Source organism: Heterodontus francisci, chromosome 12 (assembly GCF_036365525.1).
Source record: "Heterodontus francisci isolate sHetFra1 chromosome 12, sHetFra1.hap1, whole genome shotgun sequence".
Classification (NCBI taxonomy): Eukaryota; Metazoa; Chordata; class Chondrichthyes; order Heterodontiformes; family Heterodontidae; genus Heterodontus; species Heterodontus francisci.
Genome location: NC_090382.1, coordinates 100,084,263 through 100,096,349, shown reverse-complemented (window position 1 = coordinate 100,096,349; position 12,087 = coordinate 100,084,263). Strand labels below are relative to the sequence as shown.

At 39.1% G+C, this 12,087-nt stretch overlaps 1 protein-coding gene across 1 annotated transcript in view; it reads left to right on the top strand.

Moving 5' to 3' along the window:
* LOC137376014 (NEDD4 family-interacting protein 1) overlaps positions 1–12,087 on the top strand; it is a 59,052-nt gene that overhangs the window by 40,500 nt on the left and 6,465 nt on the right. The window contains exons 4-6 of the mRNA XM_068043927.1: positions 4,830–4,917; positions 6,074–6,198; positions 7,574–7,640. Coding sequence (XP_067900028.1) covers positions 4,830–4,917; positions 6,074–6,198; positions 7,574–7,640 — 280 coding nt within the window. The remainder of the gene's footprint in view (positions 1–4,829; positions 4,918–6,073; positions 6,199–7,573; positions 7,641–12,087) is intronic.

Genomic DNA, 12,087 nt, shown 5'->3' with positions numbered 1-12,087 from the left:
TATCTGTCTACTAATCTATTTTTCGTAGGTTTTTCTCTGTAAAAAAAAAAAAAGTTGCCTCCCAACCCCATTTTGATTTATTCCATCTCTGACTTCATCCTTTAAATTAAAATGGCTTGTCCTTTCTGAGAAGGAACCCTCTGCAGTTTCCCTGTTATGATAACTCGGACAGTCCTGGTAGGCCAACCAAGACTTAATTGACAACGCAACTTCTCTATAATCTTGGCTATTTGAAACATTTTTCAGGAGAAATAACGAAAATAATTTTCCATAAATCTGATTTCCCTGGTATCCAAAGTCTCAAACCATTCTAACCAACAGGTATCCAGTCTGTCTTTTCATAATTTGCATCCACTTAGCCACTACAATTAAATATACTCATTCCCTCCTTACCAGCTACTTTTTCTCTGTTTCTGTAAGGTGCTGGATAAGTTTGGCTTTTGTTCTAAGGGAACACTAGTGATGCTTAATTACATATTCTCCTGCTATATTGTAGCTGTTAAACCAAAATCGGTAAACCTATCTACTTGTGCTACTTAAAAGCTGGATTCCCCAGGGCTGTAGTTGCTTTTCCTTACAGCTGCTAGGATTTGACTTTTGAGGGTGAAAACCATTTTACTGCTGTAACATATAGTTTTCAAATGCTGGAGATAACATTTGAAAAATATGCAAACAACAGTGCTTACCTCTGAGGTAACTTTACGGAATCCATTACTCTGCTCTGCTGCTGTTGTATTTAAATACAGATTTCGGTACATGTTTGAGTTTGTAGTGCAGTTTTGATGAGCATTCTCTATACTTTTGTGACAATGCAACATAATACAGCAAAATAGTCCATCTTTCCCAAGAAACCAGTTCATGAGCCATCTGTGCTTCACTTTCCCATGCTGCACGCAAATTAAACTTCAGATTCTCTTTTGACATAACTTCAAGAAACATCTATAAATTTGAATATCTGAAAAGATTGATTCATTGTGTGGGCAAAGGGGTTTAACTCTAGTCTGTTCCACAAAAAGATTGAATTCCATGTATTAGGTATGGCCATTTTGAAGCAAAATGCTGAATCACTGTAACCTAGAGTAGCAGCTGGCATTGTTACAAGATTATTGATCCACTGTTTCAATATTGAAGTTACTTCCATTACTAACAGTTAAATCTCTTCCTTTTGGGGTCTTTAAGTTGCATTTCAGTCTCTGCAACATTATGCATTTCCTTGAATTCTAAGCCAATTAAATTTTATGGCTATTATTATCAAGTCTCCATGTCGGACAAGTTCCTGACGGTACTGTTAGCACAGAATGTATAAACTAGGGAGAACAGAATTACTCTAACAGAACAAATATTTTAAGACATCTATTATAGAATTGAGTGGTTTTAGTACCAAATTGAGACCCGGCAGAGGGACTGCCAAAAAGCGGAGAGATCTGCAAGGAAAGATGAGCACAATTAATAATTTCCTATGATACCTGTACTTGTGAAAACATGGGACGTCAAACCATGAAATATTGCTCCTTTGGATAGCTGTTATTGGAGTCAAGTATTGAGCTGTTTAAATAAGAGTGCCATGTCAATCTTACAGTGGGTTTTGTTGCATGTCTGACCCTTTCCTATTGACCTCATGACATTCTAAAGTGATTTTCAAACACATGGAGATACTTAAAAACTATGCATAGAAAAAAGACTTTTTAATTGCCGCACAAAGCGATTTACATAGAATAGACAGCCCAGAAACGGGCCATTCAGCCCAACAGCTGCGTGTTGGTGTTTATGCTACTTCATCTAACCCTATCACCATAACCTTCTATTCCTTTCACCCTCGTGCACTTAGCTAGCTTCCACTTAAATGCATCTATGCTATATGCCTGACTAACTTCTTGTGGTACCAGTTCCACATTCTAACCACTTTTTGGGTGAAGTTGATTGTGTAACGTACATTTTTGTACTGCATCTCACTATTAAATAAAACTTCCCGCTCTTTGGCTCCTGTATATTGTAATTGCCTGGAATTCAGGTTCTGTGGATGGTGACCCTGTAGACTGATAGCTGTTTAAAGCTAATCTTTGTAAAATCCAAACAGTAGATATTCACTAAGATGCATTGCAGATGTTAATTAACAAATTATTAATACGTTGCCATTTAACCACTGCTCCCAATTTGTTTCTTGGTATTAATTTGCTAATTTTAAATGGGGAGTAGTTGAGGTATTTAAGTGACCTTTATAGCAATGAGTAGAGCCAATGTATAGTCCTGAAAATAGAAGCAATATATACAGCTACCGGAAGAGCTATAGTTAGATCACAGTACAGACCAGGGATCAAACATGGTTTCTTCCTGATCTGTGTTACTCAGGATCACTTCCTTTGGTCATTCATCTAATGAACTATTTGGGGAGCAGAATTGTATCAACATTTTGTTCTCAGTCATTCCAGTTGCAGTGTCATGGTTCCATTCCTGAAATGCTGTCCTGGGTCATTATATGTGCTTTGTAAAAGGCCCATTATTGACCTGGGCATTGGCTAAACCTCCCAAGTCTTATCAGTTCTAAAGGAAATTAATCTCAAATGGTTTCATGTGTAGTAAAGGGATTTAACACCTTAATATGTGCTACTACTGAATATAACTATCTTTAAAGCTGGAGTCATTTTTAGATTTATGTTCTTATCACCCAAGTTTTAATTCTGAATGTATTTACTGTTTGTAGCTATTCATCCAGTGAGGTATTTGAAGGTTGTGTTAACCAGATAAGACACAATATGAGCAGTATTAAATAAATTCTGTATATTATGTAAAAGAAGGATTGAGATTTCGCTAAGATTCAAATTGCGATTGAAACTAAACATAGTTAACATAATTGGTTTACATCCTCGAAGTGCACACTGGGGAGGACACTAGCAGCATGATCGTCATTATTTGCATGGAGGTCCAAGACAGCTTGGAAGGATTTAAAGCCAGTAAGTTTCCAGGAATTAATGATCTACTTTAATGTGCTAAGTGAGATTAGGGACAAAGTCTACCAAGTGTTGGCAGTCATCATGAGGAATTTTGTGAATCCGAGGAGGTTCCCACGCAATTGGAAATATGTCGCCACAGTTTCCAGTTTCAGAAAAGGCAACAAAACAAACCCAGGGAACTGCAGACCCATTAGTCTTACATTAATAACTGGCAAAGTAATTGAATTAATTGTTGGAAACAAACCATATCGTTACCTCTATCAAATACATCAGTAAACAGGAGCCAGTCTGTTTTCAGAAGGGGTCATCCAGCCTGACCAATCTCCTTAACTGTTTTTGAGGAAATGACATCCTGAATAGGTGTTGGAAATCCTTTGGTGTGCTTTGCAAGGAAACCGTTTAAGTCCTGTATGGAAAAGCTGCTGCACAACCTTAAAGTAGTTGGTAGCTAGCAAGGGGAGGATGGGGCTGCGGATAAAAGAAAATGGTGAAAAGGGAACTCGTTGAGAGGGGAAGCTGAAGGTACTGTTTAGGCAAATTATGTCAGGTTCAGGAGATCCACTAAGTGGAATGCCCCAGGGATTAGTGAAGGAAGTATTGCTTCCAAGGAGAGTGTTTATTTTTAATATACTGCAGTTAGTTGGTTGTGTGTGTGTGTTAAATGTGCATGAAAGAGCAGTAAACCAGTGGTTCCTGTAGTTTGGAATAAGCAGAAGAGCTCGTGTCGGCAAGGTAGTGAACTTCTTGTGTGTCTGGGATCGTTTTCTATGGCGATATGTCCTAAAACAAACAAGGGGGCATGCCATTTTAGATTTAGTATTGAGCCAGATTTGTTAAATGGCCTTGTTGCATTAACATTTACCTAATAACAATCATAACATGATTAAGTTCAATATAATGTTGAGAGAAAGGCTGCTAAGGTTCTAAATTTTAGTTAAGGCTGTCTTCAAGGAGATGAGACAAAGCTTGTCCACAGTAAACTGGGCAAATCTATTAAAACGACAATATCAAACTGGGAATGTGTTAATACCCCGAAGGGACAAGGGCTCTACTTGCCAGAAGAAGAGCCATGGACGATTTAAAAAGGCAAAGAACAACAGAAGCAACGTGGGCCTTTTAATGGCAGCACAGTTTTGACCTGAATTGTGTGAATCTTGCAGTATGTGAAAGTTCCTGAATTGTTTTAGCACTCAGCATAGACAGAAGAGCTTGAGGAACAGCGGGAGTTGCTGTATCATGTGCAGCAGGTGGAAGGGTCCAGGCAGTGTTCACCCAGCAGGCAGACAGTGTTGGAGGTTTGAAGATTGGTAATAGCAACTATTCAAGGTAAGAAGAAGGTAAGTATGTGCAGAGAGCATTTTTATGGCAAATAAGTTATAAATACTGTTCGCTTGTTACAAGGACAGTGATTGGAGGAGGGAAACCTTGAAGTAATGCCACTGCACTGTGGAAAAATATGTATGCGCGAGGTTGACAGAGGAAGTTAACAGGAGAAAGTTGAGGATGGAAATTCAGTAGTACTGGGTGCTTCGATTGTGAGAGGAGTAACTAAGCTTGAGGCTGAATGTTGTATTTCCACTCAGAATAAGGGGCATAAGAGTGGATGCAGAAGCTCTTAAAGGCAGAAAGTTCATGCCAAGTCAGTGGCTTAGGGAAGAATGATATCCACATTATAAAAGAGGAAGAGGTTAGAAAATAGATGAAGGTGCAGGGCCCCAGGATTACAACTAGTGTAGGACTTTAATTTGATTGTTTTCTGATTTATTTGCTAGCTTTCTGGTCCAAATCTCTAGATGCTCAATGTGGTTAACTGGTTTGCATATTTTCATCCTCCAAAAAGGAGACAAATCTAAAATGTATTTCCTTTTGTCCAAACAGGATGATGATTTTTCAGGAAGGGATGACTTTGATGATGCAGATCAGCTCAGGATAGGGAATGATGGTATATTCATGCTGACATTCTTCAGTAAGGATTATTTTTAAATTATATTTATAGTAAAATTGGCACTTCTGAGAATTATGTAACCAGTATGTTTACTGATAGGAAGGCAGGAATTTATGTCAACAAATTGCAAATAGTGGTGCTCCAGTCAGTGCATTACATACCACAGACCAAAGCTTTACAGGTTGCCATTTCTAACTATTTTATGGTAACTGTATAATTTAATGTTAAACTCCAGAAGATGGTTTTTTAAAAAATCATGTGTTAAATTTGAGATGCACCTCTAGTAATCTGGAACAATAATATCATTAAAGAGAGATTGGATTTGAGCATTAATTGACATTTCAATTTGCTGAATTGATGGCTTTTCACTAATTTCCCTGTCTGGAATGGAGGGTAACTGGCAGATTCTTTCCTACTGGACCGATGTGCACAAGTTATTGGAGTGGCTTTAATATAAAGGTCTAAAATACCTCCACCTAGGTGGGCATTATAAGGGTGTGCGGGCAGGCTGGAATTTGGGATGGGCCCAGGTCTGAAGTCTCTGCCCCATTTTTTGCCCAGTGTGAAATTTCTGCTTGCTTTTGCCAGTGTGACCTTTCTCAACTCAGAAGAGGTACTGGGACCAGTGAAATTATGGCACCCATGAGAGATCCTACCTGCTTCAACACCATTGCCCTGAATGCAAAGGGCGCCCGCATGATGCATTCCAGTGGAGTAAATTGGACTCAGTGCAGGTTCTTAACAGTAGTCAGCTGCCATTGGGAAAGTGGTGTCTGCAGAATGAATTATTGTTTCTAAAACTACTTCAAGCAGAATGACCTATCCCTCCCATCAGACTTGCAAGGTGCCATTCTGAAATTCCTGGCCCATATGCAAGCTTTACTGAAAATGCCACAGGCACCTTCCCCTGATGTCATGGCCCTGTTCCTGGATTTAGTTCTTTGACAGGGTCAGGCTGAGGTAGTCTCCTGGCTAGAGCTGCTGCCCTGCCGCACTTTGTTGAGTGGGTTTCTCAGCATTTTAGCCCGAGGTATTTCACAATCTACATGCCCGAACATCATAGTTTACAAGCTGTGGGAAAGTATTAGTTGGGGGCATTCGGAGATTGGTAATTTCTTGTAACTTCTCTATCAAATTTTCAATCATCATGTGCTTTCCCCTTTACTGTGTTTTCTAGTGGCATTTCTGTTCAACTGGATTGGTTTCTTCTTATCATTTTGTTTGACCACTTCAGCTGCTGGTCGGTATGGGGCCATCTCTGGATTTGGCCTCTCTCTCATTAAGTGGATCCTCATTGTCCGGGTGAGTGAAATGTTAACCTATTTCATGTTGGCTTTCCCTATGTTGTTCCCATCTATATAATAAATTAAAATTGAACTTTACTTTTGGTTACAAAATCCAAATGAAGATTTGTTCTCAGTAACACAGTTTCAACTTCTGAAAGGTTTTATGAGCACCAAGCCTGGTGCTACGATCTATGTGCTGAAGTGAGCTTATTGCTGCCATGTAAGGGCACAAGAATACATTGTGTTTGTAGGTTTATGCAATGTTGTGACTTCTACACTGATAACCATTTCCTGTTTAATGGCAAAATTTCAGCATAGGTACAAATGTACTTCTGATACGGTCACATAATTCCATGGAAGTGATGCCTTCATGAGATGAAAGAAGCTTTTACAATCAAAGTTTCCATTCTGTAAATTATAATTCCAGTTCTTGTACTGCTGTTATTCTGACCCTTCACTTAGTCGCAAAAACTTTTAAAGAAATAATTTTCATAACTTGGCATGACAAGAAATTCTTTCAACTTGCTACCATCACTTTGATGTAATTTGAAGGTATTTTAATGAACCTTTTTGAGGTGGCTTCACTATGCTTCCCATAAGTAAATCTATAACTTGCTGCTGTTGCTGCAGAAACCATGTGGCCTTTAGGGTGCGCACAATCCTCGAACATTAGTGCACTGTTTTAATTCTCTCCAAGTAATTTTGGGAGATGGTATTACCAACACACAACGATTCAGCAGGGCTCAGATTTTGAATGAACCAAGTTAAATTTATTTACTGAAATTAAACGGATAACCCTGCAGAATAATGCCAACTCTGAAACAATGACAACAAGTAAAGCTTTTAAAACTACACACTGCTCCTGGCAGCATTGAGTATAAACAGTCTCTTTACTAACAGTCTGTAATATGCCCCAGCACTCGTTTTGGTTCTGGTTCATGTGCTTTCATGGTTGTTGATGCTCTTGCTCAGGCCAGAGGCTTAAATATCCTTTTAGCCTTTGCAATATATGGGAAAATCCAGTTACATGCTAAGAAGAAAGAGGCTTATATTTGTATGGCACTTTCCAGGACCTCGGGACATAGAGCACTTTATAGCCAATGAAGTACTTTTGAAGTGTAGCCACTTTGTAATGTAGGAAACATAGCAATAGAAATGCGTATTAATGTTGACTTTTTCTTCTGATATGGGAAGATTGTAGGTTTCTACAGAGTTGAGCTGAATGGGATGAATTGCTACCTGCTTCCCTACTTAGTAAAAATAATGCTGTCTGAGCTCCACTTGAATTACTATTTTTATTGATAGAGATGTCACTATAGTCATTAAAGGTCGAAAACAATATGTTCTTTTACATTTGTGAAGTTGTATAAAAATAAAATTCTGTTTTTCAGTTCTCTACTTATTTTCCTGGATACTTTGATGGTCAATACTGGCTCTGGTGGGTTTTCCTGGTACTGGGTAAGTAGCTAATTTTAATCTTTTTAAATATTTTTATTCATTCTTTTGAAACAGTTTCAGGGCTTGGGTGATCTGGTGACTTAGTTTTTGTAAACTCACTGTTTCTCCTACATTAGATTAGGAATCTGTGCAGTGCATTTGGAGACCCAAGCTGTTCCTCATAGGGGGAGGAAATTCCTGTGCAGCTCATATGCGCCTCCTAAACAACAGTTCCCGCTAGCACAGCATATTCCATGTAATGAAACCCTCCAATGCTTTATAAGGTATCAAAAGACGAAGGGGAAGAGATGCTTAGGAGATGTGACTAAGGAGGTAAGAGAGCGAGAGCTGGAAGCTTTTGAAAGAAGATTAGCATGGTAAAGGGATTTAGGAAATGAATTCCATAATGCAGGGGTGGAGCAGCTGAATGCTGTGTTATGGATGGTAGAGTGAAGGTGCAAATATACAGTAGACCTGGGTACATACAGTGTTGGAGAAGGACAGAAGATTTGGATTTTAAGGTCTTTGCATTGGGGTAATGAAGAGTCAGGAAAGGTTGATGAGCATAGGGATGCAGTACTTCGCACAGGATAAGTGGTCAACATAGGGTGGGAACGTCAAGTCCTGGGAGCAAATTTCCACACAGCTACCTTGACGAGAATAGTGTGCAGCACTGGGACAAATGAGTGGCACTGTCAGATTTCAGATATTTATCTTTTTCAGATTTATGATCTTTATTTTCCCATTTTGTTACAGTCCATCATGGTCAAACACCTTGGGCAAGACGCCAACCAATTAAGGCAACAGGATACTTGATCAATAAGTCCAGAAAGTTTATTGAGAGTAAAACAATATTCAACAATTGGAAGTAAAATTATACTTAAACTTGGGGATGATAACTTTATAGCTCTTAGCAGGTGTGCAGGGTGACACGGTGTACTTTGCTCAGTCTGGATCCCTCATCAGGTGGAGAACTTGGCTGATGATCTGCGTCTTTACCTCCGAGGTCTTTTAGTATTCCTGCTCAACAAAACCATACAAGACCCCTGCTTTGAACTCCTGGATGATCATCACACCACCTCAGTCAGGCTTTTGTAAAATAACAATTGGTTCTCGCTGTTGCTAGGTAAATTTAATTGGTTCTTAATGATGTCTTTCACTAACAGCCACCTGGCCTCAGAATCTCAGATGAGTACAACGGAGTAGTTTTGCACTGTTTCCTAATCTGATTTTAAACAAGTTTCCTATTCATTAAATCTAGACTCTTGAAGGTCGTGGTGTACCATCTCACGGGCTTTATCAGGGATCCCAGAAAGGTTTATTGTTTGAACAGAACTGAAGCTGCACTTTCTGACACAGACTCACAAACTTACAATAATTAATTTAACAAACTTTAAATGAAAACCCATTCTTTCTAAAATAATTACTGATTAATTATAACTCAATTTAGGTTCATTACTTTTACAATCATTTGTTTCATGATGGGTATCTAATTATTAATACAGGATACAAAAGTTAGTACTGACAAAATGGCTTCTTTGGTCATGTTAATTATAAATTGGTTTTCTTGACCTTATTAGTCATTACAGTGGTTGGTTGGCATCCTTCCATCTATGAAAGATGGTAGACATGCAGCAAACAATCCATTTAAGTTGGTCCCAATATTTAAGGAAGGATATACTAGCATTGGAGGCATTTCAGAAAAGGTTCACTAGGCTGATTCCTGGGATGAAGGGGTTGTCTTATCAAGAACAGCTAAACAGGTTAGGCCTTTGTTCATCGGAGTTTAGAAGAATGAGAGGTGATCTTATTGAAACATATAACATTCTAAGGGGGCTTGGCAGGGTAGATGTTGAGAATATGTTTCCACTGGTGGGGGAATCTCGAACTAGGGGACATAGTTACAGAAGAAGGGGTCACACATTTAAAACTGAGATGCGAAGGAATTTCTTCTGAGGGTGGTGAATCTCTGGAATTCTCTACCACAGAGGTGTGGTGTGGAGACTAGGCCACTAAATGTATTTAAGGAGGAGATAGATTTTTGAAATCTTGGGGAGTTGAGGGTTATGCAGAGCAGGCCCGAAAGAGCTGTTGAGGCCTGAAACAGATCAGCCATGATCTTATTAAATGACGGGGCAGGCTTGAGGGGCTGAAAAGCCTACTCCTCCTATTTCTTATGTTCTTCTCTTGGTGTACCTTTTGGCTGTGAAGACCAATCCTTGAGAGGCAGGTTCTGCCACAACTTGAGTGGCACCTATAAAATGAGGAAAAATAAACGAGTGAGCGGAATGTTTCAGGCAGCATAATCTGCTAAAGTAATTTTGCTTAAGTAGCTAGTTAACCTCATAGTTGTCTGCCATAGCCGCAGCAAGACTGCATGTTCTGTTTGAGGCCACAAAGCACAGAATCTTGCACAAGCAAAGCTCCTCATCTGGGATGAAGGTTAGCCACAGCTTTGAGTGTCTGTCCTGTATTTGTCACCATCTTGTCTGGTTCTGTGTGTCGCTGCAGTTGCCCTGCTGTCGGATAATTGGAAAGTAGAGATGTATAGAACTGCAGGGAAGTATGTAGTTTTTGATAGATCCAGGTTATGATGTTTTTTCAGTTTTTAATATATTCCAAGAGCTATTGTGCATATTGAGCCATTTATCTGTTCTCACATGCGACCTGATTAACCAGGGATATGAGAAGCTGAGTGCAGCACTTGGACATCAGTGCTGAGCTGGGACCTGACTTGGATTAAAATTTTATACCAGCAATATTGTCCTCCCAGTACTTTCTTACTTCTTAGAATAAGAATTATTTTTAATTCTAATAATCTTGGAGATTGAGTGCACCTACAAAATAATCTGTCGATTCTGAGAATCTTAATATTGTACGATGCTTGACGCGAAATGGTTTCTTGTTTCCAGAACAGGCTATCTAATTAGCTTCTTTTTGTAAATGGAAGAGAACAAGTGAACCAGTTGAGGCTGCAATGTTTCATTTTATATCATTTCTGCAACTTTTGATTATTTCAGAGTATCAGACTTGGCTTCAGTTTTTTAAAGCATTTTGTTAACTAACAACTCACCGGCTGAAATAAACCATCATAAAAGTAACTGAATTGTCTTGCAGAATAAGAATGCAGAGTTGTAGATCTACATTTAATTTTTTTTTAGAAGCATAGCACATCAAAGAAATACTCCGGGAAAATTTTGTTTTTGTGAACTTTGTCGCTAAGGCATTTGAGAATCATCAAATGGTTACAGCACAGAAGACTGTCATTTGGCCTGTCATATTCTCTGCAAGAGCAACTTAGCTAGTCCCACTCACCGACGCTTCTGTACTGACAGTAGCTTGGTTTAGAATTATAGTTTGGTGCAGTGGCCCAGTAATTTTATCCAGTATACAGTTGTGCCAGATTGGGAAGGTCCCAGTTTTAATTACTGTTCTCTGCTGAATTGATTACAGGGATAGTGATATAGATGCTATGGTTAGCCTCCGATTACCTAATTGGGATTTGGTGGTGGAGGGGGTTGCTTGGTAGGGGGTGGTGATTTTAGTGGTGAAGAAGGAGATTTGGCCGAGAGTCGAGCTCCTGATCATTATCCCGTGACCTCTCTTGGAAGCCCACCTCTGTTGATGTTGGGTCTGGATGGGATTCACCACAACAGCGATTGCCTGCTTCCTCCTCTTACAGTTGAATAGCTCACCAACATTCACTATTGAGACAAGCTCCCAGAGGACAACCAGTGCCCATAGAATGTACCACAGCATAGACTAAGGAAGGGAGGAAGGAAATTGGCAAGAAGCAAAAATAAATTCAATGCAAGTATTCCTTGTGATTTTAGTTTTTAATATTTCAGCAGCTTTTGTGCATTTTGAGAGCGTGGTCAATAATTCTGTTCATAAATGCTCCAAAGTAACATGACCACGCACAGTTCCTAAATGCTGTACACAATGTTTTGACGTCAGTACTGAGCGGGGTCACTGACTTGCATTAAAAATTTATGTCTGCAATATTGCTATCCCAACAAACAGCACTTTCTGACTTTGCATCTAACAAAAAAATTGTTGAAAATCGTATTAAAGCTGACTGAACACAGCATTCACAGTACTCGGGTTTCCTTGGAGCGTGCCTCTGTCTGACAGACATGAATGTTGAAGTGTAAAAACATGCACTAATGCAGTAAACTAACTTTCAATATTTTGAATGATGCAAACACCTCTAAAAATGCAATTTCCTGTATGTAATACCAAGCATGACCTTTTAAGAAGAGAGATAAAATCAGAAATTAAATAAAACCCAAACTGCCGTGTTGAACCATCTGGTGCTGAGCAATCTGGTGGATATATAAATATATTGCTGTTGCAAATCTTTGTGAAAAGTTGAAGTTAAATGCAGATTACCAGAAGGCTGTGGATGCTCAATCGTTGAGTATATTCAAGACTGAGGTTGATAGATTCTTGAGCACCAAGGGGTAGG